The sequence below is a fragment of the Carassius gibelio genome, chromosome B12, assembly GCF_023724105.1.
Source record: "Carassius gibelio isolate Cgi1373 ecotype wild population from Czech Republic chromosome B12, carGib1.2-hapl.c, whole genome shotgun sequence".
In the NCBI taxonomy this organism is placed as follows: Eukaryota; Metazoa; Chordata; class Actinopteri; order Cypriniformes; family Cyprinidae; genus Carassius; species Carassius gibelio.
In genome coordinates this window covers 5,522,300-5,547,425 of record NC_068407.1, presented here as the reverse complement: position 1 = coordinate 5,547,425, position 25,126 = coordinate 5,522,300, and the positions used below count along the sequence as shown (strand labels likewise).

Here is a 25,126-nt window from a genome sequence, read left to right as displayed (position 1 = left end):
CTGTGAAGAACACTGTAGCGAATACAAAAGTGCAGCTGCTTTGTTTCAGGGGTTTCTGGGGAAAGTCTGCATTTCTGCTGTTGAGCGCCATCTGCTGTCAGAGAGTAAATATTCGCTTTCATTCAGTGGCTCTCCTTCACGCGTTCCGCCGTGCGCTTCTCCTGTGCTTTACATCATTTTTTGAAGGAGCATTGACGGAGTGTTGTGCATTGTGACCAGGTGATGGGAAAATTATTTTTATAATCTGAATAATTTGTAAATAATTATTCATGGTATTTTGAAGTACCCACCATAACGTGCATATTCATTATCGTGATTTCTCCAATTACTGAATACCAACACTAGTCTAGTTGTGTGTGTGTGTAATTAAAATAAATTATGCTTCATAAAGAAGCATATATTTAGGTCCAAATATTAATTTGTTTTGTAATAATGTTTTACATAAAACCCCAACCCTGTTAACTAGTACCATACCTAATCATCTTCTTGTTCATGTCAAACTTGCAGCCTTAACCTGACTGACGTCCTTGTTTCAAGCGATAGTTAAGTGCTTCACTCAATATTTGCTTCAAAAAGCATGTTTTCCAAAAGACTGTGTTGACAAACAGGTCTGCTGTACATTTAAACCCTATTTTCTACCCAGTTCAGCAGTAAAGACAGGCTTGGTGCCGAAACTCTACTCAGCACTGCACTGCCAACTTCAGCAGTATGAATACTGCAACCTGTTAATACAGCAAGCAGAATGAATATGCAAGAGGTCTAATGATTAAAGACCCTGTTGAAAACTCACCACAGGCCCAGATGTCCACAGGTTTGCCGTAGGGATCCTTCCTCAACACCTCTGGAGACAGGTAGCCAGGTGTGCCAGCAAAACCTGTAACAAAAACAGGTTGAAGTGACCATTCTGTACTCTGAGAATAAGATTAAGTGGATTCAAACCGCAGGCGCCTGTAGGCAAAGTAGCTCAGCCAATTAATATTCACTGCAATGCTAATAATTCCAAGCAGGTGGATAGTATGATAAATGGATTTTTCCATAGGCCAGAACCATTTAGAGCCAAAATGGTGACGTGCCAAGATGGCTGCCTCCCTCCAGCACTGGCAAGACTGAAGCGGGCTGGAAACATGGATTTTAAAAAGCTGTGGTAACATACTGTAGCTTGTATACAAAAATTATTCCTACTCTCAAGTCTTTGCTCTTCACAAAACTCAGCATACTTCTGTCAAAACAAAATTACCTATTTAAAACTAAAGAAAGCTGTACGGATACTTGATTAGCACTAAAGCAACAGTTATCTCATGGCAGCAGAAATAAGCAGCCGCCAGTAGGGGGTCACAAGGCCCGAGAAAACCCTGCCTGACGGTTTTATCCAGTAGAGACAGCTCAACTGTCTTTCACACACGGACAGGAATGACTGTTAAAGCTAAACATGAAATGGGCTAAGATTGGTATTTGGCAGAGCCTGAAAATAAGCCTTTACGGCCATCCCAATGCATTTCAGACCAGAGGTAATGGAGTGGGAAATGCAGCAACATCCTTTTAAGATAAACTTAAAGCACATTACAAGAGGGAATCAGTACAGTTGTGAGGGGGAAAATCCTGTCAATTCTAAAGCAACAGTAGTAAAAATGCAGAAATGTGTGGAAAGTTGAAAAAGTATTCGCAAATGGTCAAAACCACCCACAACATCCTAGCATAATGGGGACAAGCACCACATTTAAAACTTGTTGTTCTTTACCAAACCAGGCCTGCTGATCTCCCTGCACCTCGATGGCCAGCCCAAAATCAGCCAGTTTCACTGCCGCTCCTTTCATCTTACTGGCCAACAGCAAGTTCTCGGGCTGAGGAGGAAAACAGAGGAAGCCTTTAACAATCACAAACATTTCAAATGGACTGAAAACAGAGGTTAAAAGATCCTTTAGAATGACATTGCCCAGCGTGTGGTGCAAAGCTGGATATTTTACTGGCAGTGAATGTTAACTCCAATGAAACGTTTACATTGACAGCAATTTGTAGCATCAAAGCAACTAAACACCACTTTTTAAGCTATTAACAAATAAAATCTAGCAATATCCCCAAAAAAGTTGATAAATTTAGGTTTATGCAGTGTGTAGCTACATGGTATGGCGACTACCAATTTACTTGTCTAATAAAGGTTTTCATTATCATAAAAAAAACGAATACTAATTTGTGTTCATTAAAAAAAAGTTGTTAATATCCTCTTAGAGGGGATATTAAGTGAAACGCTTTTTTATAATCGTTTAAATGTTTATTTATGTATACATTGATGTACATATAAAACAATTTTTTTTTTTTTTTTTTTTTTTGAGCAACTGGGATGGTGCCCCCTGGGAGTTGGTGCCCTACTGCGTACTCTATGTGGGAGCGGCGCTACTGGACATACACATAAATACCTATGTCTATGGTACTGGATATGTCGGCTGTTGCAAGTATATTAAGTATATTAATTTATAAATATATTAATTAAGATATTTCATCAAAAGCAGATCATGGAGACATTTTTATCATCCACAATGAAAAATATTAATGTCGCACACGGAAGAAAACACAGACCGAGGGCAGACCGAAGGGCAAGGGCACTTTAGCGTCAGACTACAAAGTGGCAGGGGTTTCCCATGGTTTGTGTTGGATAGGTATTGGATCATATATTTTTCTTCTCTCCGATCTCGCATTAGCCTGTATCTGCACGATACCGATATCGTGGATCGGATCGGGACATCCCTAGAAATAATACACACAAATGTTCATAGAACACTGGCATTGGTACAGTTTATGTTTTTGAAAGAAGTCTCTTATGCTTACCAAGACTGCATTTATTTGATCAGTAAAACAGTAATACTGTGATATTGTTTAAATATTATTACAGTTAAAAATGTAAAGAATTTTCAGCATCATCACTCAGTGTCACATGATCCTTCAGAAATCACTGAAATATGCTGCTTTGGTGCTCAAGAAATGTAATTAATTTAAAAACAGTTGTGCTGCTTCATTTTGTAGAAACCATGATACATTCTAATTTTATTTTCATTTTTCTTCTTATTTTTTATTTATTTATTTGGAATATGACTGAGACATTAAGACAGAAGAAGTAACACCTACAAAATCAACAATACAGACACTTAGCAACACTGTCAGTGTGAACCCTCTTTTTAAAAAGCAGATGAACATGTGATTTCTCTAAACTGGCCAGACCTGCTCAGTAGGTTATGACAGATTTTGAGAGTCAAAGATCGCTCCAGAGGTAATTGAGTTCATACATGGCTTAAAGGTTAAGCACAACTGAATTGTGTTTGCTTTACTACCACATTTACGCTGAGCAAATATTAGGGTGGATTTCCTGCGGTTTTATCAGTGCTCCAAATTTTAAATCAAACACAAACATGCATTAATATCCAAGAGCTTCAAGTACGAAACCAAGATATAGAGAAACAGAAAGATATATTAGGCACAATGGAGGACTTTCACACTAAAATATGGGCTGGAAAAGTCGATTTCCCCTCCTTTCTCGAATACACAACTCAATAAGCTTGATTTATTAGCTGTCGCACATATATCTTCTCAATGCACAGAGTTCATTGTTCATCATTCTACATTCAAGCACAGAATTAAAATGCAATCCTATATGAGGATGCTGGGAAATTTCTGCCCATAGGTGTTCATCTCTCACTCTCCCTCGTTAAATGCACAGACTACAAATGAGGAATGGTGAGACTGGCCGTGACCCCTCCCACATCTCTCCGTCTCTCAGGCTATACCAGCAACAGTTGTCGTATCACGTTCCTTGCTATGGCAACCAGCCCGGGCACATCTCTGCTGCTCAGCATTGGGCTCACATACACATGGGGGAGGGCAGTGGATGTGACTAACGCACAATAAGAGGACATGATAAAACTGTGTCTATGCATTATCAAAGACATGCCACAGTCAAGACAACAACTACATTCATTTCATACATTCACATGCACTAAGACACAAAGACAAAGTGTTTGATGTTTATGCATGTACTTAATTCATATGGTAATATAATGAATTACTGAGGTCCCTGTTATTTTTTCTGGTGAAACACATAAATAAGAGGTATAAATGAAGATGATGGCCAAAAAATTTAAAGTCATGGATGTATATTTACGGAGTAATCCACTATTTTGTAGAGGGGGGTCAAAATGACAACTTTCACCTGAGATTAGGAGTAAAATTACAGGGATTACAGAAGCTTCTGCAGTCTTAATTGCATTATATGCCAACGGAGACCATTCAAAAACGGGAAAAAGCACATCATGTGTTTATATGCCTATAACTCATTGAGATTTTTTAATATCCATTTAAATTTTGTGGTTCTTTAAGTTATCTTTTGGCATCTTTATTTTTAAGGCCCTACACTGTTCATTTCCAGAGACAGAGGGTTTTCAGTATGGCTCCTTTTAGTAAACCGTTCACATTTTCAGTGATCAAAAACCAAATTTGAGTCACTTTGCATTCAGCTTATATATATATATATATATATATATATATATATATTTTTTTTTTTTTTTTTTTTTTTTTTTTTATAGAAAAGTAAAAATAATGTTGAAAAATTTTTATTTTTGACACCCTACATGTTCAGAAATAAAAGTATAGTTGCGGTCACCAAGGCGGTACTTTTTCATAAGCTACACTTTTGTACCGATTAGGTTTAAATATGTAAATTTTAAGTGCTACTATGAACCTATCAAAAGTGACCCTTTAGGTACAATCAATGCATCTTTTGAAAAGGTACTGCCCCAATGACAGCTTTTGTACCTTTATTTCTGTGAGTGTATACAAAAAAAAATGATTACTTAATAAATATAGATCCATGACATTTAATATTTTTCCTTTCTTGAAAAAAAGAAAGAAATTGAGCTGGGGAAGTATCTCAAATTGGGTTGATTTGACATGTAGTGACCCAAAAGCCTTTGTAGCAAGTATGAAATTAAACGGAAATGAAATTGAGAAGTATGTACTACAGTGGCGTAACTGCTTTGAAAAGTGATGGGGACACAGACTTGTTTTGCTAGTTTTTTTTATTTAATAACCTAATTTACTAGGGAACTGGGTTTAGAGTTGGAAAAACTTAATTTTTGCTTTTCAAAAAAACCATTGTTGTACCGTACCAGGGATGGTGCCACAGAATTTTGACCGCAGGTGCTGGGGGGGTGCTAGATCATTGACAGGGGTGCTGCTGGGTAATTCTTCCCACCGGTCGCTCTTTTGTGACTAACTTTCTCAGTTGGTCGCATGACCAAGGTTTTTTTTTTGCTACAACATGCTGTTAATCAATGGATGTTGATTAACTTTTATCATAGTTTATAGTTGTATGGAAACAAAAGTGGTTAACATTCACCCCATTCTTTTTCATCAGTAGTATTATTTATGATTACAATTTTGTGAATGGGAGTTCCACTTTTGATAAATTATAAGCTTTATCTATGCCAGTGTCTGTGCTTCCATGCTGTTGTTGTTTTTTCCCCACAGGAATACCAATGTTCACCTTCTCTGGTTCTCTGGTTTAAAGACACGTCCAAGTGGAGATGGCGAAAGCACTAGTTTATTAATAAATAATGAAAGTGTCTTCTTTTCCCCCCAACATGTTCATAATCACTTTGCCAGTGCTTTGAGGCAATTGCTTTATGCGGAAGTGCAGAATGCCTAAAAGTGCTTAAAGTATGGTTAATATATTATTATATAAATCAATCTAATATAACTTGCTAGAAAAAAATTTAATTGACTAGAAAAATCTTAAGTTGAGACCTGGCCTACTTAGCACAAGTAAGCGATCCATTTTTTAAATAAAATGCTATAGGCCTAATGATATTACGAAAAGTGCGACAGCTGCAAATCACGCCGTTAATGCACTGCACGAGTTATGCATGCGTAAGGAGTCAAATGGGATAGCAGTCATCACCCTAATTAGATTATGAAGAATGATTTGTTGATCTTATTTTTCCTTTAAAACATACCCGCAAGACATTTTTCAATGATGTGGTAGGGACAATATCGACCCTGGCAAAAAGTGGTGGGGACATGTCCCACCCATCCCACCCACAAATTACACCCATGATGGCAGGCCGGCTGCCATGTGTGTAGTGGTTGTGACAGGCTCTCACCTTCAGGTCTCTGTGCACGATGTCATGCTGGTGAATATGATTGACACTCTCCAGGATCTGATTGATGCACTGGCTGAAAAACAGAATAATAAATCAATCAGTGGCAGAGAAAGATCGTAAGGATAAATGAGATCAGGCTAAATATTGATTTTAACCATTTATTTGTACTGTACACAAAAGTCAGTTTCCTTATATTTACCCTCTTTATACTTAATTTTGCCATTTCTGAAAGGTGCTGTTTTCCACAAGTTACATGGAGTAATTTAATAGTTTGTGTGTGTGTTCTTCTGAGAACCTGACAGCCCCTTGTTTATGCTCTCTTCATATGTATAAAAAAAAAAAAATAAATAAATAAATAAATAAATAAATTACCCCTCTCCTTTATGCCAGGGAAAAAAGCCATATATTTTTGGGTGAACAACACCTCTGAAAATACACTATATTTAATTCTGCAGTATTCTGCAGTAGATACCAGATATAATACAGTGCATAATAAAACAGCCATTAAGTAAAAATGCCAAATGAGAAAATCATATTAAAGTATATTACCGAAAATCAGTTATACAGTCTTATATTATGCAGTAATTTTATAAAGTCTGTAATTCTAATTCTTTAATTAAAATAAAGGATTGATTAAAATGAATTGATTACTGTAAAGTTAATCAACAGCATCGGCTGGACAATTCAATTAAGCAATTAAATTAAACACCATGACTGGATAATTGACGCTACATTCGAAATGTACCACTGCTACTTTATCAGACAGACAGGGGTCAAGTGTAATGTGACTGAGGCACATAAGGTGAGCTGAGCAGGGGATTGTGGGATAGATGGGGTGGGCGTTACTCTCACCCTCAGACAGGTAGACACAGATGCACACGCATCAGCTCATCCCTCTTAAAGCTGTAATCCTATAACAGAATGTTATAGAGGCCTAACCAGGACAGATGAACCAGAATGAGTGTGTGTTTGTGTCTGTGAATGAGTGTTGCTGGGGTGTCATGCTACTTTATAGATAATGTGAAATTATGCATGACTTCCTTTAGATCCTTATTGGATTTATTCTGAGGAAATGGCACAGATGACAGTTGGGACATGAATGCGTACATCAGTTGAATCCTGAATCAACAAACAGAACTAACAAATATTGCTACAAGTGTGACTAAATCATAATAATTGCTGTTAATAATGTTCATTGTCTGGCTGACTGCGTCTTGTATTCTTTTTTTCTGAAAAATCCTGTCATACGCGCACAAACTGACAGTCACCACTTATAAGCTACTACTAAATATTCTGTAAAGTTGCTTTGTAATGATCTGTATTGTAAAAAGCACAATACAAAAACTTGAATTTAATATTATATTATATTATATTATTATTATAATGAGAATTATATTAATTCCAGTGACAAGCAACTTGTCATTTTACAATGCCTTGTTAGGACATGCCACAAGGAACAAGTGAGTGAAAATGAAGTATATGAGATAAGAAAGTAGACTGACAGAGACTGTAGAGTATATTACAAAAAAACACAGAAGCTATTTGCCCAAATTTGGTTACATTTCAAGCCCAGCATTCCATTTCCAGGACAGCACAAATCCCACTGGACACAAAAGACCTGTCTCTCTCTCTCTCATAGATGTACATACACACACAAATAAGACAGCTGATCTCTTTATAAAACACCTCTCTTCCCACTCACTCTCTTTTTATCGGTCTTTACTGATGTGATATCAAAGCTCTAAACTGGCATCATGCAACTCTTGTAAACCAAATTTACCACAAACTTCCGTATGAGCGCATTAAAACACAGCTAACTGCTGAAGGGTGTTTGTGTTGGATGCCTGGGGCTTTAACTTAGAATCAGAGTCCCTGAGAGACTTACACACTCGCTGCTGGTTCCCAAAGACGCTGTGTGTGACTTCTGTGTAACCAGATTTTCCACTTTGAGAAAGCGGTTTAGGAAGAATCTTCATGTTTGCTGTTTAGTGACTGTGCTGTTAGTGCTGCAGAAGTGATGCACTCGAGAGGAGGGGCCAACGGAGGCCAAATGGATGCGCTTTTGTGTGGCACCTGTTGATTGCCAACTCCATCATCATTAAAGGCTTTCAGTTTTTCTCACAAAAGGGATCGTCCTCTCCCTGTGCTTTTGAATCAGATGTAAGTGTGTGTGTGCATGTGTAAGTGTGACCTGCTCACTGCAGGCTGCAGCACAGTAACCACAGCAACAGTAAATTGGAGAGCCCACCTTGCATCAGCTTCACTGTAATACTCTCTGGCGACGATGTCCTCAAACAACTCCCCCCCAGTCACACTGCGGAAAGAGAGGGGGGGGGGGGCAGTGAAACAAGGGATGAGAGAGTGGGGAGAGTGCTGGGGTTTGGGCTAATTTGGCCAGAAGCAAGAGGTAGAGCCGACATTTTACAATTACATAAACATGATTGCAAATATATGTGATGCTGCAGTAAAACAGTGTGGCCTGATTATACTATATATATATATATATACACACACTGTGTATATAATCAGATGCAGGGTTGCAGCTTTAATCTAACTACAGTAACCATAGTTTGAAACTAAATTCAAGTGGTAATACAAGACAGTGGTGGCTCTTATTATTACCAGAGTTTTACTGTAGTAACCTGTGGTATTTTAGCCAAAAACTGGCTTTTGGTTGTGCAAAACGCAGAAGGAAATAAAGAAAATCATGTCAACGACTACATTAAGAAATAAATATAAATTACTAAAAAAATTACAGCAATAATATTTGCAATAATTGTACAACAAATATGAATAATAATAATAATAATAATTAAAAAATAATAAAACATACTTTAAATTAATTTATAATATTACAATTTGATTTAGATTTTACATTAAAAGTAAGAAATTAAATGTTAGATAATAAAAAATTATTTCACTAATATATATATATATATATATGTGTGTGTGTGTGTGTGTGTGTGTGTGTGTGTTTTAAGCAGCACAACGGTTTCTAAAACTGATAATAAAAAAAGTTTAATGGACATCAAATCAGCATATAAGAATGATTTCTGAAGGATCATTTGACACCGAGGACAGAAGTAATAACTGCTAAAATGTTTCCTTTGCATTACAGGTATAAGTATAATTTTCTAATTTATTAAAACAGCAAACAGTTCTTTTAAACAGTAATGATATTGCACAATATATTGTGAGGGTGGAGTGCAGTTTGCACTGAGGTGTGCATGAGACACACAACAGGAACATTAGTAGCTCAGCCTTTGTTCCACATAAATTGAGTTCCACAATGACGCCTGGAAAAATCAAAGTGCACTGGACTGGTTAAAACCAGGACACAATCAAAGAAACAACAATCTTGACAGCACTATATCGCATTTATAGGGCCACCCAGAAATGTCTACCCATCAGATTTGCTGGCAGATCCCATCAAATTGAAGGATATATTTTTGACAACCGGGAATGTGCGTACAAGGTGTTTTGTCGAACAAATTTCAGCATGCATTTATCTGCCTGCAGGAATGCGGCTTTTGACATGATTTACCAGAAACAAAATATCTTGAGTTTGATAACTTCCCCATCCTGATGCAAAAAGCCAGTCATTGATCTGAATACAGAAACTAGCTCCATTTCAAACAATGTTATTTTAATTTGATATACTATTATAGTATTTATTAATAATTTTAATTAGCTGTAATTTCTTCGGCAATTTTATATTGAAATGTATATATATGTATATATATATATATGTATATATATTAGGGGTGTAACGGTTCACAAAATTCACGGTTCGGTTCGATACGATACACTGATGTCACGGTTCGGTTCGGTTCGGTTCGGTACGTTTTAGATACAGCAAAATGCAAAAACATCTCAACTTTTCAGAATGCCGCAAGCGCACCGCGGGTCATGTGACAAGAACTAACCAATCAGCTTCATCCTTTCCCATAACAACGTTGAAAACTCAGCCAAGATGAAGGAACAGCTGATCATAGTTGTATATGGATTGCAATTTTGAAATAAATTTAGTAGCAGAGCTACTGCAAGCGATTTTTAGAGCTGCAAATCCATTTATCCTTTGCTGAAATTTCCGCGTCTCATGGAGAGAGCACGTCACAAAGTTGCTTAGCAAAGACAGACGCCTCATGAGCGCTTCTGCCCGAGCGCTTTGGAAAGGAGGAGAAAGACGCGCTTAGCGTTTTCCACGCGTTTTTAGGAGCGATATGTGAACGGACCCTAAGGCGCTCGCTCACTCAGCACGCGCTGAAGGCTCATTGCAAAATGTCTAATGCATTTAACAGACCAGAAATATAAGATCCTAAAATAACCAACAGGTCTGGTGTTTTGGGTGCACTTTGGATTCCCTGTAAGCTATAATACTGGTGTCTAATGCTGCAGGCATAGTTTGTTGCGTGCATGTTTCTCCTTTTTTTCGTCTTTTCCCAGATACTGACACAATAAGGTGATGTCGGCGTAAATGAGTTGACATGTTTCAAGTATTCACGCTGGTGTTTTTTTTTTTTTTAAAGCAATGAAGCAACCGCGCGAAGCCCTCACTATATAGGATTTTAGAAAGAATGCAGAGCACTAGTGTAGTGTGCAAACTTACCACAGTGTGGATTTCAGAAAGTGTGCAAAGACTTCACGTGCACACTTACCATAACATGGATTTACAAATAATGTTCTAAGGAGGGGCTCTCATGTCACTCTGATCGAGCAGCTCATAGATGGAATCATGCATCTCAAACAATATGTTTGAGAGTCATCTTCTTTTTCTAGTCTGTTAAACGCATTGGCCATTTTGCAACGAGCCTTCAGCGCGTACTGAGTGAGCGAGCGCCTGACTGAGTCATAACATAACATAAACATAAGTTGGTGTTTTTTTCTTCTTCGGGAGTGTCAGGGGCGTTGCCTGTTACGTCGTTTGGGTTATTGGGCTACCTTGTTGAACGCATATCATTATATTTCTCTTTTTTTTTTCCAAATATAATTAATTAGTCCAACGAACCGTTCGGTATACATAATGCGTACCGCGTACCGAACCGAAAGCGTCGTACCGAACGGTTCAATACGAATACGCGTATCGTTACACCCCTAATATATATATGTATATATATATATATATATATATATATATATATATATATATATATATATATATATATATATATATATATATATGTATATATGTATACATGTATATATACATATATGTGTGTGTATATATATATATATATATATATATATATATATATATATATATATATATATATATATATATATATATATATACATACATACATATATACATATATACATATAGCTTTAATTCATTATTATTAATGTTTAATCATTTTAGTACTTCTATGATTCTGACATTTTCTTATTTCTTTATTTATTACGTGTATGTGTGTGTTTGTTTCGTCATACTCACAGGTCAAAGACCAGGTAATGGAAACCTTCTTCTGAGATACTGTCATGGAGCCGAACTGGGGTTGAAAGGACACAACAGGAGAATCAGCATTAAACATCGACATAGAGATAATGCATTATGAAAGTAAATGTTTTTAATGAGAGGGAAATCTTGAGCATTCTTTGCTCTATCACACAGCATTCACAACAACATCTGATGAGAACATGCGGCATACGGCCAATTACACACTATTATAGTGGCGCTTACAATTACGAAGAACGTTTATGGGCTTAACCATAATGAGCACATTGCCAAATGGAATAACAAAAAGAGGATCCATCAAAAAGAGAGAGAGAGAGGATGGATGACAAGCTCACTTATGTACACAAGCAGTGTGTCACGTAGACAGTGACACACACCGAGTGGATTGGGTTGAGGGTTGGATGAAGAAAAAGAGAGTGAAAGAAAGAAGGAGAGAGAGAGTTGAGTAAACACTGCCCAGAATAGCATGAGCCTTATGAGAGCGCAGAGAGAAAGAGCAACATAGCAACTAGTTGAAGGAGGGAGAGAAAGAGACAGAGGGTAAATAACAAAGGGATTGAAGCAAATCTGATGCTGGAAAGTACATATATTAGATAAATTACATCTACATTATTAGATTAATGCAGCAAGTCAATAGTCCTCAGAATGACTGTTTGACAAGCAAGGCCCGAGTATGTTGACACTGGGACTGCAAACACGAGCTGCCATCACGCCAGTAATTACAGAAGCTCGGGTTTAATAAAGTCCTAAACATTCAGAGTGTACTCTGTAAAGTGAGGTATATTGATATTTAGCAAGAAACAATGAATGACCAGAATGGAAGCCATTTAATATTATTGGCCATATGACCTGGCTCAAGGTCATTTTAAGCGATTTTTCTGTTAAAATACTACACCGGTCCACTTCAGGTTTCTCAGAAAGTGTAAACACTGTAGTGCTTTCAAAACACTGCTCTGTTTGTCTGAGCATCACAACCAGCAACATGGGTTTGACCAATGGCATTAGTTTGAGGCGGGACTATCAGTTTCTTTCATCCAAAGGAAAAGAGGGATCGGTTTAAAATTATTGCCTTTACTTTTACAATATTAAACAACACCTTCTTGTTAGTAATAATAATAATAATAATAATAATAATAATAATAATAATAATAATTTGAAGTCTGGAACTTCTGCATCAAAATAATTGAATTTAATTAAATAATGAATATAGTAACAATATATAAATTCTTGCAACCAAGAAAGGAGAAGTGTTCAGGAAACCTGTTTGAAAATAGTCATTATTTTTGCATTTTTGTTTGTGTAGAAACGGCTAATTTCACCTCTAATTTTTTTCTCCAATTTATATAATAATACTAATAACAATAATAATAATAATTATAACAATAATAATAATAATAATTATTATTATTATTATTATTATTATTATAGCATTGATAATAAACAATTATGGTATTTATCAACATTATCATTACATATGTAACTTTGTTAATATACTTTGAGTTCAATAACAACAATTACTATTATTATTAGTGTTCAATTACTGTGCCTAACACACACAACATACACACATACACACATATACATATACACATATATACATATATATACACATATATATATATATATATATATATATATATATATATATATATATATATATATATATATATATATATATATATATATATATATACACACACACATATTATATATATATATATATATATATATATATATATATATATATATATATATATATATATATATATATATATATATATATATATACACATATACACATATACACATACATACATACATACATACACACACACACACACACACACAAACACACAAACTTGTATAAACATAACTAGCTGAGTGAAAGAGACACACATTAGTGTCAACTGCGCCAGTAGCAATGAGCACTCAGTCCTCTCTCCTCTTTAACCTTTCAGACAGAGTCTCTCTCTCTCGCTCTCTCTCTCTTCCTTCGCTGGCTCTATTGTTCAGCACTTATGTGCAGCCCAAGCAGAAAACATGACAAGCTGTCCACTTGAGGAGAGACGACAGAAGAGAAAGTGAAGGAGAGAGACAGCGATACAAGTGATGGAGCAGGAGAAAGGGAAGGCATCGCCTGAGGGGGAACAGAGATGTGAATAAGAAAACACATCCGATGGAAAGATGGTGAGATAGTGGGAAAAAGAGAGGAAGGAGTGAGACACAGAGAATGGAGGAAGACTCTGGATAGAGTGTGAAGCTGAGGTCAAGGGTGCGATACGACTCAAAGTGGTGTGGAAGATGCCAGACAGCAGAATTACAGATGAGTAAACAACAGCAGAGGTTGAGAGTTATAGAATATTCAATCAACACAATAAAAAGTTCCAATACTACTCTTTTGAACTTTCTATTCATCAAAGAATCCTGAAAGCATTTGGTCCTGTTTTCCACAAAAGTATTATGCAGCACAACTATTTTTCAACAAGAAGAAGAAACTGGAGTAATATATATAAAAATACAAAAGTTGTTTTCAATTATACTTTCTGACAATAAATCAAATAAACGCAGTGTTGATGAACGTAGGAGATCCTTTCAAAATCATTAAAAGATCTTTAAGGTTTATTTTAAGATTATTGCCTATAAATTGATAGCATGAGACATACAATATCAATTTTCAAGAGTTCGAGTAAGTGTTGTTTAATATTTATCTTCAGCAAATCTGCATTCAACTAATGCTGCCAAATATTGTCTGAAATAATTTAACACTATTTCAACACTTAAAAAAAAAAATACTGCAAAATAAACAATAAATGGTATAAATTGTGAAATGTGCATTTTAAAATGTAATCAGCATGCAAAAGCAATAATCTCAAAATCTAAATTAGGGCTTACGTTCCAGAAACTCCCTGTCTCAAGTCTTCTATCCTAAATGAGAGTCTTACTGAAATCGCCATGGTTACCAAACAGACCAGACTAGTGTTGGATGTTTCTGTAATACAGCCCCAGGGGTGTAAATATATAACACGGTACTCGGAGTAATTATCACAGTAACATAACAGAATATACCACAATGGAGTCCTTTTTATTGAAAATGTCAAAGAAAAATGGCTTATATTTTACTACCCATGATCCAAGTAAATATTCCAGTGAGACCCTTCCATTTAATCCTTCTCTCTTATCATTTGATACTTGATGAACACAAACCGAAAGATAAGATTACTAATAATTACTGAACATCTAATACACCCTGATCTCTTCCTTCATCTTTTTGTGGTTTTCCTGCACTCTCTCGCTGGAGATAATGACGGTATTCGGGCTGAACTGCTGCCCACCAGCATCTCCCACCTCAGCACAGTTATTTATAGAGCTCCACTCCTCTTCTATTCCTCTCCATCTCTCTCTGCTGCTCTCTCCATCCCTCTACCTTCACCTCTTTCTTTGTCGCCATCGCCCCCATCTCGATGGCTCGGCTCAGTTTTTTTGTTTTTTTCTCAGTTGTTCTGCCCACTTAGATCTTCTCCTCATTCTATCGATCAATCTCTCCCACTTTCTGTCTCCACACCTCCTTCTGATTCCCTCTTAGCTTTCTTATTCATTCTTCTATTGCCGCCTACTAAATTCTACTCTCTATTAGCTCATTTTTCCCCTCACAGTCCTCATTTTGTTCTGTAAGACAAAGAGCTTTAAGCGAGGCTGTTCTGCAGGACATGGTATGTTTTGCTGCAAAAATACTTCAACCTAATTCAGTCCCAGTCATCACTGGCACCAGCTTACACACACACACACACACACACACACACGCACATTCTCACAAAGCTGCAGATGCTCACTGCGACAAACTCACATGTACACTGCCATTTGAAAGTTTGGACTAAATTTAAAGTCTCCAACGCTGCATTTACTTCACTAAAAATGCAGTAAAAACAGTAATATTGTGAAAGATTATTACAATTTCAAGTAGCTGTTTTCTATTTTTAGGAGTCATCGCATACTTTACTGTTGATCAGTTCAATTCATCGTTGACAAATAAAAGAATTCATTTCTTTCAACCTTACCCCAGACTTTTGAATCATACTGTATATGTTGCAAAATGATATAAGGAGTTTGTATGATGATATGAAAATGAATAAAGGTTTGTAAACAAACACTGTATAAATATAAAAAAATAAAAATAGCCTCAAACTAGACAAAGGCTCATGATATTGAAGCTCAAAGATAAAATACAGCTTTTAAATTGTTCAAATTTTTTAGAACTCATAAATGATCCCATACTTTAAATATTGTCATTTATAGTTTTAATGGCTTAATTGTTACACTTAAATCAAAAGAATCATAAAGAAGATGAAACTCACCAATATTGGGGTGTTTGAGTAGACGACAGATTCGGGCCTCACGTTCCAGTTTCTGATGATCTGTAGGGGAGAAGGAGAAAACAGGTTAGATATTTGAGGTGGCTGATGGCTTGTTCTCAGCTATAAAATAAAAAGGACACCTCAGCTGAGGTGCGAGCAGCTCTGTCCTCTCCTCCGAGAAGAGAGAACATGTTTCTATAGGTGTCATAAATGTGAACCACAATGCTGGGGAGTTAAGAGGGAATAAACAATTCAGAGAGATGATATACCTGTAAATAAAATTAAATTAAATAAAGTAGTGCTGGGCAATGATGACATTTTTTTAAATCGCAATCAATCACATGATTTTCTGCGATTAATCACAATTAATTGCATTGTTATGCACAAAACTAATAATGTATTCAAAAGATGTGTATTGTGCACTTTTTTCATTTAAAAGTACTGCTATTTGAACAAAAGTTGAATAACATTTGGTTTGCAAAGCTGTCATCATGTGGTATCCGAAACTTCCTATTTCCCTATTTATGAAGTCGTGATTACGAGCTCGTTGCATTCTTTTCTGTTAAAAATAACAGTGGACAGTGGTTTGTGAACACTGATGCTTAGCCTAAATAATTTGATCGGGAGCATCCCCTCCTGTGACCCATGATTTGTCTGTGTGTATATTCAGAGTCAGTGAGCAACAGACTTCATAATAATAAATAAAAAACCTGCATAAATGCGAGATAAAATAATTAATGGTGTTAATCAATTAATGCATAATAATGCAACACTAAAATAAAGTAACACTAAAATAAAGTAAAAATGCAATCTACATGCAGAAGCGTAATCCTAATATCAATATAGGATTGTATCGGCAAATTCCTAAAAAGACTGCAGAAATATATCCCAAGTTATTCACGGTCTGTGACTATGGTCGCGTCATGGTAAGATCCGGTAAATCATGTGTGGGGGTGAGGTTCAAGCTAATCTAGGGCTTATTACTGAAACATGTAATACGGTTGTGTGAGCTTGAAGGATGAATGTTGTGTAAAAAAAAAAAAAAAAAAAAAACCCAGAGGCCTCATTTCTTCACACTTGCAACACACACACACCACAAGCGCAGGAGTCTAAATAGCAGCTCGATGTCTTGACTGGGGTTTATTCATCTTCTCAATGTAAAAATTACCCACTATGCACTGCTGGAGGCCAGTGAAACTGGATGTGATTCATATTTTAGAATAAAATAATAGGCTTTAATGTAAATCTAAATTTTTTTGACAGATTATACTCAGACAGGCAATGCCAGCTTACTAGATCCTTGCAGATCAAATATTAAACCTGCTTTAAACATAACTGCATAAAATAATATTCATTTTTAATCAGTAATTGTATCAGGGTTTCCAGCTTTGCAAGATCTAAACATCCTTAAAACTTGATCAATTTACTTTTACATTTACAAATTACCTTATTGGCAAACAGCTTTTGCTTGTTTCTTGAATAAAATGTATCAAACTTTTAATAAATACAAGTAAAAAAATGCAGTTGATTCAAGACATTTTGCCTTTGTTTTAATGTAGAAATGTGCTAAAGCTGCTTTCAAACAATATGTATTGTGAAAAGTGTTACACAAATTTTTTATTAATTATTAGTGTACACTAATCTGCTTTAAACTGATCTTAACAACAAGATAAACATACCTTTGCCAAGTTGGAAAATGTAATCAGTTAAATATCAAGTATATATCAGGGCTGTCTCAAAGGTCTCAGACAAGTCATTTCCTTAAGTTAACTTGCATCGGCTGAAACTATTGTGTTATCTTGGTTTGCATTACCAACCTCGTACATGAAACATCATCACATCCAAACCTGCCACTTCTGAACTTTGTCCCTAGAATCTGTGTCATTACTTGAGCAATCAGAAGTGGACTGACAACTGCCAATATGAAGAGAAGAGTGAGACGAATATTACCACATCTCTACTTGCATGTTGTGCAATCGGCATGGACCGTGTAATACTGACAGCTTTCATCCGCCCAGATCTCCACAAACACATCAGCTTGAGTCAGCCTACAAATATTAATACGGTCTAATCTGACGTGCTTAAGCAAGAGTCTAGCTAACCTACTAAATGCCTCTGGTCCAAAAGCTAGTGGGTTGCCTACGAAGGTATCATTTTAAGGTGTGCTCTTGACATCAAGACTGCTCCAAAATGTAGGCAGTATAAAACCACCTTTCTGTCAAACTCTAAAGGCTAATCACATGTATCATTCACAGAATATCATGCAGTGCATAGTTAAAACAATCGCAAGATAAGAAAGTTAATAAAAAAATCATCCAAGAGGGTGGATGGAGAAAATGTATAAATACAAAAAAAGTACCGATCAAAAATTAACAAATATTAGTGTATGTTTATTATGATAGAAGAATGATAACATCCAGGTCTGTTGAAATTAATAATAATAATACAAAAATTGTCTATGTAATGTGTTTCAAATCGTTCGCTTATGAGGTTTAATTTCAGTCAAAATGCTACCTTAGAAGGTAAATAAGGTTTTGGGAATAGAATTATAGAAACAAATACATAATTTTATTTTTTTATGTAAATGTTGTGCTTTTGTAAAAACACTATGAAACCACGATTCTGTCTGATTATTACGTTTATAAAATGGCACTTTTGAAAGGACCTGTAATACAAAACACCCCGTCTAATCAACTTAAGCACATCTCCTGGAAGCTAAGTGCCCTTTTTTGATTCGGTCGTTGGTTTGATTGAATGTGTTATTTGATTGCGCACGCATGCATCCATTATAATTTCCCACGTATTGTGCTGTCCATGGTCCAGAACTCCTGCTTTTTTTCTTTTTTTATATCTTTATCACTAGCCAGTTCTGTCTTGTTGACTTACTTTCTCTCTGAGCTAGATTATGTGTTAGCCTTTCACACATGCAAATACTCACACACACACACACACACACAAACAGCAGACATGCTCCAAACTAACAGGATTACATCCTCTTCCATCTTGCCCTGTGACCCAGTGGAAGATTAACCCTTAGCATGCTGCTGGCACAAATACTGTTTTCCTCCACAGCCCTTTCACTGCTGGCCAACACTGACCACACACACTCCAACCGCAGAAGCAGAAGAGTGCCAAGATGGCACCAAATCCCTTTTACTGGATCAGCAAAGAGACACAATGAACCCATGTGATCCTACAATGTAGCAGCAAAAAAAAAAAAAAAAAACTAGGAAAACAAACATGTATATGGGAAGAGCACATGGTAGAGAGTATGGCAGGACAGTATAGCTAAATGTATGTTAGATTTTATATTAAGCAAAAAACATAATATACATGATGATGTTCCTCTTTTCAGTTCTCCATTTCTGCTTATCTCGAAAAACAGCCATAACGTGAGGATATTTCAGGGCTTCAGAATATCTACATCACCCCCACACTTACAAAATGTATGACTACTGTCTGTATGAGCTGGTTTAGCATCAAAATGAAAGCTTTAAACTCTAGATCCTTCCTCGTGATATTTATGTTTACGTTCACAGCTCCATACATAAAATATACAAGATAATGCACTGCATTGAAAAAAAAAACATTTGCACCAGGTATTCCAAGAGCTTATACAGCATCAATTCAATTGCAATCATTTTGCTTTCAGAGTAAAAGAAAACCAGTCTTGTAAAGTAAAATAAGTTGTGAATTCACATACACCAGTGTCATGGGTTTGACTCCCAGCTAATGCACAAATTATACCTTTCGACATAAGTATCTTCTAAATACATTAATTTAGAAACTGTAAAACGTTTCACACTGACTAAAAGTGCGATCCACCGAATGGACTGTTCTACTATTCCTCACAGCCTCATTTACATGCGACTGATTAAGCTCCACTAAAGAAAATATGTCAAAGACACGAAGCTGAATATGTCAGTGGCAAATATCTCGGAAGTTTCACGGTCCCAAAAGTAACTGGAAAGGAAACTCCCTTCTATATTACACAGACAAACATCAATGTGGTGCTATCAAAACTACGGAAGATAACACACTCTCATGCTGCAGTAATTGTATTACAGACACACACAGCTCTCTAATCTGATGCATAATTAAACGCAGGGTAGAGATAGGATGGGCCCTCTGTCCTGACATTCTGTGTAAACGGTGAGTAAGAGCAGGACAGACAGGAAGACAACGGGGGGGAAAGGGAGCCACTGAAAGGTTACAGAGAGACGGCCAGACACTGAACCTGCACTGAATGAGAAACAACTCTTCTGTTATAATGTTTATAGATAATGTGCACATATATGCATTTAAATCAGCTCTAACTTTCAAAATAGATTTAAATTATGTGTGAAATGGAAATGTAAGTTCATTAAGATCCAAATCGGAATCAAAAATGTAAATGACCCAAAATTGTAATGATTTTACTGGAATCAGAACTTAATTCATTACCAAATTAATTGTTTCCATTAATAATGGGGAAAGAAAATTTAAACTAGAATTGAAAATATAATTTGAATGAATACTGAATAAGAAAAGGTGTAGGAAAAATTGATTAGGCCTATAGTTTGAAAATTAATCTGAATCAAATATGAATCAACTGGAATCGAATATGAACTGAACAGACAGTACATAAAGAGTCATTTGAAAATAAAGTTTAGAAAAAGAGAAGTGCAAAACAGGTGAAATTGGAATTAGACATTGAAACACGACTGAAAGTGAATTAACTGGAACTAGATTTGAATATGAATAAAATTACATTGTAACTGAAAGAGAAGGCATTAATAAAGCAAATAGTTGAAACTGAACTGAAAGTGAATTAACTGGATTTGAAAATGAATTGGAAGGAATGGGATAGAAAGAATATGAATTAGTACACTGATGCAAAAGCACCACTAATCACTAGAGGAAGTGTGTGTGTGTGTGTGTGTGTGTGTGTGTGTGTGTGTAAGAGAAAGGATTACATGAGACATGTACTCGAAGCAAAATCCCAGCTCCCTTGCGTGAGCCTCTGCACTGTAAGCCTGTGCATGTGCGTGTGTGTCACCTCATCAGCTCAGATGGTAGGATGCCTTTCTTCCTTTGTTCCTTCACTTATTCATTTACTCTATGAATATGAATAATCCTGGGTAGAGCAGAAATCTCCTCTTACTAATGCCACTTCCTGTTGACATCATCCACTGACTTAGTCAACATAAAAACCCATTGTACTTCCACATTGTGATGTATTTAAATAAACAGGAAATTCAAAAAGTAAAACTTGCTGAATTATTTTATCCATATCCTCACCTGTTCATCTGAGAATCACTTATGCACATGCACGATCAGTGTCCAAGTAAAGACGTGCACACCTGCTCCATTACAATGAAGTGCTATCCTGTAAAAATACATTATTTGCACATCCTGTGCTGAGGACTCTGTGTGGATAGCAACAATCTCCGGGTCCTCTCATCCTCGGAGAAATAAATGAGCCACTGTCGTGACTTTGGATCTTACACATTAATCCAATGCTATATATATATATATATTAGTGCTGTCAAACGATTAATCACGATTAATCACATCAAAAAGAAAATGTTTTGTTTACATAATGTGTGTACTGTTTTATATAAATACACACAGATGCACACATATTTCAGAAAAATAAAAATGCAATACATATACAGTACATACACGTATGTAAACATATTTATATATTATTAAGTACAATTTACATATTTATATATTACAATATTTAAATTCTTTATAACGATTTTGTGTTGACAGTATTAAAAGACAAAAAAACAATAGTATTAAAAGATACATAAAAAACTGTTTTAACTTTTATCAAATTATTAACTGCAAACACAAATTATGGTAGCCATTGACATCCACAGTATTTTTTTCCATGCTATGGAAGTCAATGGTTACCACCAACTGTTTGGTTCTCAACTTTCTTTAAAATACTTTCTTTTGTGTTTAACAGAAAAAAGAAACTCATACAGATTCGGAACAACATGAGGAAGAGTAAATGATGATAGAATTTTAGTGAACTACATCTTATGAGGTCTAGTCAAAGGTCTGATTATGTGAGACAAATCAAGCCCTAATGTCATAATGCCCTTTCCAATTAATCTCAGAAAAATAATAATCTAAAAAAAGCATCAAAAAGCGTTTTGGTTTGATTTAAGCTGGCAAGGATGTTTCCCAACCAGCAAACACACTGATAAAAGCTAAATTACAGCAGTTTCATGTTCCGTGACTTGTCGAGATAATGCCTTCATTAGGATGCCAGAGGGAAGGAGGAGGAGAGGCAGTCGACTGGAGCGACTGCAACACACACACACACACACACACACACACACACACACACACACACACACACACACAGGTAACCCATCCCTAAAAGAAAATGCTCATTCCTAATATGGATACAGATGGTGCAGTGTTTAATTGCTTCATCACCCGTGCCATTTAGAGACAGTGGGTGTGCTTATGTGTGTGTTTTAGTGTCGGTGTCAGTGTTTTGCTTTATTGTGCTGAAGCTCAGAGATCCGTGGGCTCAATTACTGGCCCACAGGCACTTGTGTGTTTGTCGCAATCAACAAAACTGCAGTGGCCAACAGAAAAGAGCAAGCGCAGAGGAGCACAGACCCACAGGGACACGGGTCTGGACCCCGAGCACAAATCAGTAAGAGCCTGGACAATTAATAGCCTGTCAATATCTGCTAGAAGCAGCTGGTCACTGAGGCGCTTCCATTTTCAAATGATGAAATGACACAATTTTTCCAAAGACTAATGTTAAATATGACAAGAGACTATTATGTTGAAGGAGCAGCTCCAAGCAAATAAAATTATGCAGACTTAGAGTTTAGAATTACAGGAAACACTGAATTATAATATTAAACTTAGGATATTTGGAGTTACATTTGAGCTAAAAGAGAATAATATATATATATATATATATATATATATATATATATATATATATATATATTAGTGGTGGGCCGTTATCGGCGTTATCATGCTGCGTTAACGCGAGACTCTTATCGGCCGATAAAAAAAAATGTCGCCGTTAATCTATTCTCAAAGTTGTGTTGGGAGCGGGGTCTATACTTAGCAAGCTATGGTGACTTTCACCTTGATATTTTATATAACCGACTCGCTGAGGACAGCCTAAAAAGATGCTCAGGTCAGTTGACGGGCCACTGCTGCGCATCGTCACGAAAGCTTATATTTTTCACGTGTTTTTAAGACTTACCGCTTGTTGATTTAAACATTAAAGCATCCAAACACAAGATGCGGAAAAGCTGAACATAGTAGCTGGTAACTCGCGCGCTGTGTTCGGTGAGCACGAGAGGGAGAGCCGCGTATCATGGACAGCGACACTGAACCGAACTGTTCTCCTCGAAGTCCCTCCTGCACCTGAACGAACAAATACAAATCGCAGTTTGAACAAACAAAAAGATGTGAAAGAGCCCAATTCCAATTGTACTCGCGGTGTTATGGTGTTCAGGGCTCATGCAGAGAAAGGCGTCTCAAAACACTTGAACACCAAATTTGCTTATTTTTGCTCTTGTGCCGACAAATACATACAAAATGTGTCAAAATATCCACCTTGGAAATTATGCTAGAAAAAACTGTCAGTTATTTCTTAAGTGAAAGTAAACAGTTGAGGAAAAAAATGGGATGTGTATTATATTGGATGCATTCGTCGTCTCTTAAAGTGGCGGCGCCTAATTTAGCTACTGGCTGCTGTAATGTTAATCCAAGAAAATGAAAATGAAAATCACTCACTGCTCTTGATTGAATTACTTTGTAGTTTTAACAGTCAAACCAAATATTATTCAGTATATCAATATATATATAGCAAAACTGTAATAATATGAGAAATGTTGAAGGTGTCTGAATAAATGTAGGTTTGATTGTATATTTCATTTTTACATTGAAGACTAACCAGTGCTATTTTACATTTAATTATTTGGTTTCTGTACCTTGACACCTACAAACTTGAAAAAAACTTGTAGTGTGTATGCAGTCCGTGTGCATTACGTATGTGGTCAATATGGACTCGATGTGCTTTAACACAGGACGCGTTTGCAGTCCGCTACTCCGTACGTAAACGATCGCTGCACTGCTGCATACAACAACGCTCCTGGAACGCTACTGGAATCCGTTAACATGGGTGCGTAAAAAAATATGCAACGCATACGCACTGCAGACGGATTATGTGTGAAACAGGCGTAAGGTTGTTTGCACCTTGTGAAATGTGGAATTAGTTTACAGCTTTTTCAAACACTTTGTGATGCATTTTGGAAACAAGAGATGAGCCCCTTTTCTAATGCACCACCTAGCTTGAAAAACCCCTTCTCAAAGACTTACTGTTTGTCAATTTTATTTGGGAAACAATATTCTGAATGCCTTTTAATCTAGATTAATTTCAAGATCACAGTGAGATTAATCTAGATTAAAAAAATTAATCTATGCCCACCTATAATATAAATATATACATATAATAAAAAATTTAGATTGTTGCCCAGCACTATATATATATATATATATATATATATATATATATATATATATATATATATATATATATATATATATATATATATATATATATATATATATATATATATATATATAGTGCTGGGCAACAATCTAAATGTTTTATTGCGATTAATCACATTATTATCTGCGATTAATCACAATTAATTGTTATGCACAAAACTAATAATGTGTTCAAAATTAGTGTTGTAACGCAGTATGTAAGTCAGGAAGGAGGAGGCGTTTGACTCCCAAAGCCTGGTTCGTTTGACAAGTGTGAGAACTCCGTTCAGCAGTCCCTGGCTTGGTTGGAAGAGGCAGGCAAGAGCACGGTTCAATTATATAAATATCAGTGAGTGTGACCCATGATTTGTCTGTATGTGTATTCAGAGTCAGTGAGAAACGGACTTAAATGTCGGCGTAAAACATTTCATGCATCAACGCGATAACACGTTTACTTGCCGAGCCCTAATATATATTTACATTATTGAGAATCAATACGTGTATCTATATTTTCTTACACTCCTATTTCATTCACTTAAAATTTAATATTGGAGGCAGACAAGTTAGCTGACGTATTTCATCACTTTTTATTTTTTTAAAGACACTAAAGACTAGAGTAGTGGCTGGTGGAAATTCAGCTTTGCATCACA

The 25,126-nt window shown here is 36.0% G+C and overlaps 1 protein-coding gene across 17 annotated transcripts in view; it reads right to left on the bottom strand.

The window, feature by feature from the left end:
- The window catches only part of LOC127968924 (calcium/calmodulin-dependent protein kinase type II subunit gamma), a 71,988-nt gene that overhangs the window by 23,388 nt on the left and 23,474 nt on the right, over positions 1 to 25,126 (bottom strand). For all 17 annotated transcript variants that reach the window (XM_052570374.1, XM_052570378.1, XM_052570379.1 and 14 more), the window contains exons 3-8: positions 15,954 to 16,013; positions 11,581 to 11,635; positions 8,395 to 8,460; positions 6,147 to 6,219; positions 1,739 to 1,841; positions 791 to 874 (exon numbers count right to left, since the gene is read on the bottom strand). In XM_052570374.1, coding sequence (XP_052426334.1) covers positions 791 to 874; positions 1,739 to 1,841; positions 6,147 to 6,219; positions 8,395 to 8,460; positions 11,581 to 11,635; positions 15,954 to 16,013 — 441 coding nt within the window. The remainder of the gene's footprint in view (positions 1 to 790; positions 875 to 1,738; positions 1,842 to 6,146; positions 6,220 to 8,394; positions 8,461 to 11,580; positions 11,636 to 15,953; positions 16,014 to 25,126) is intronic.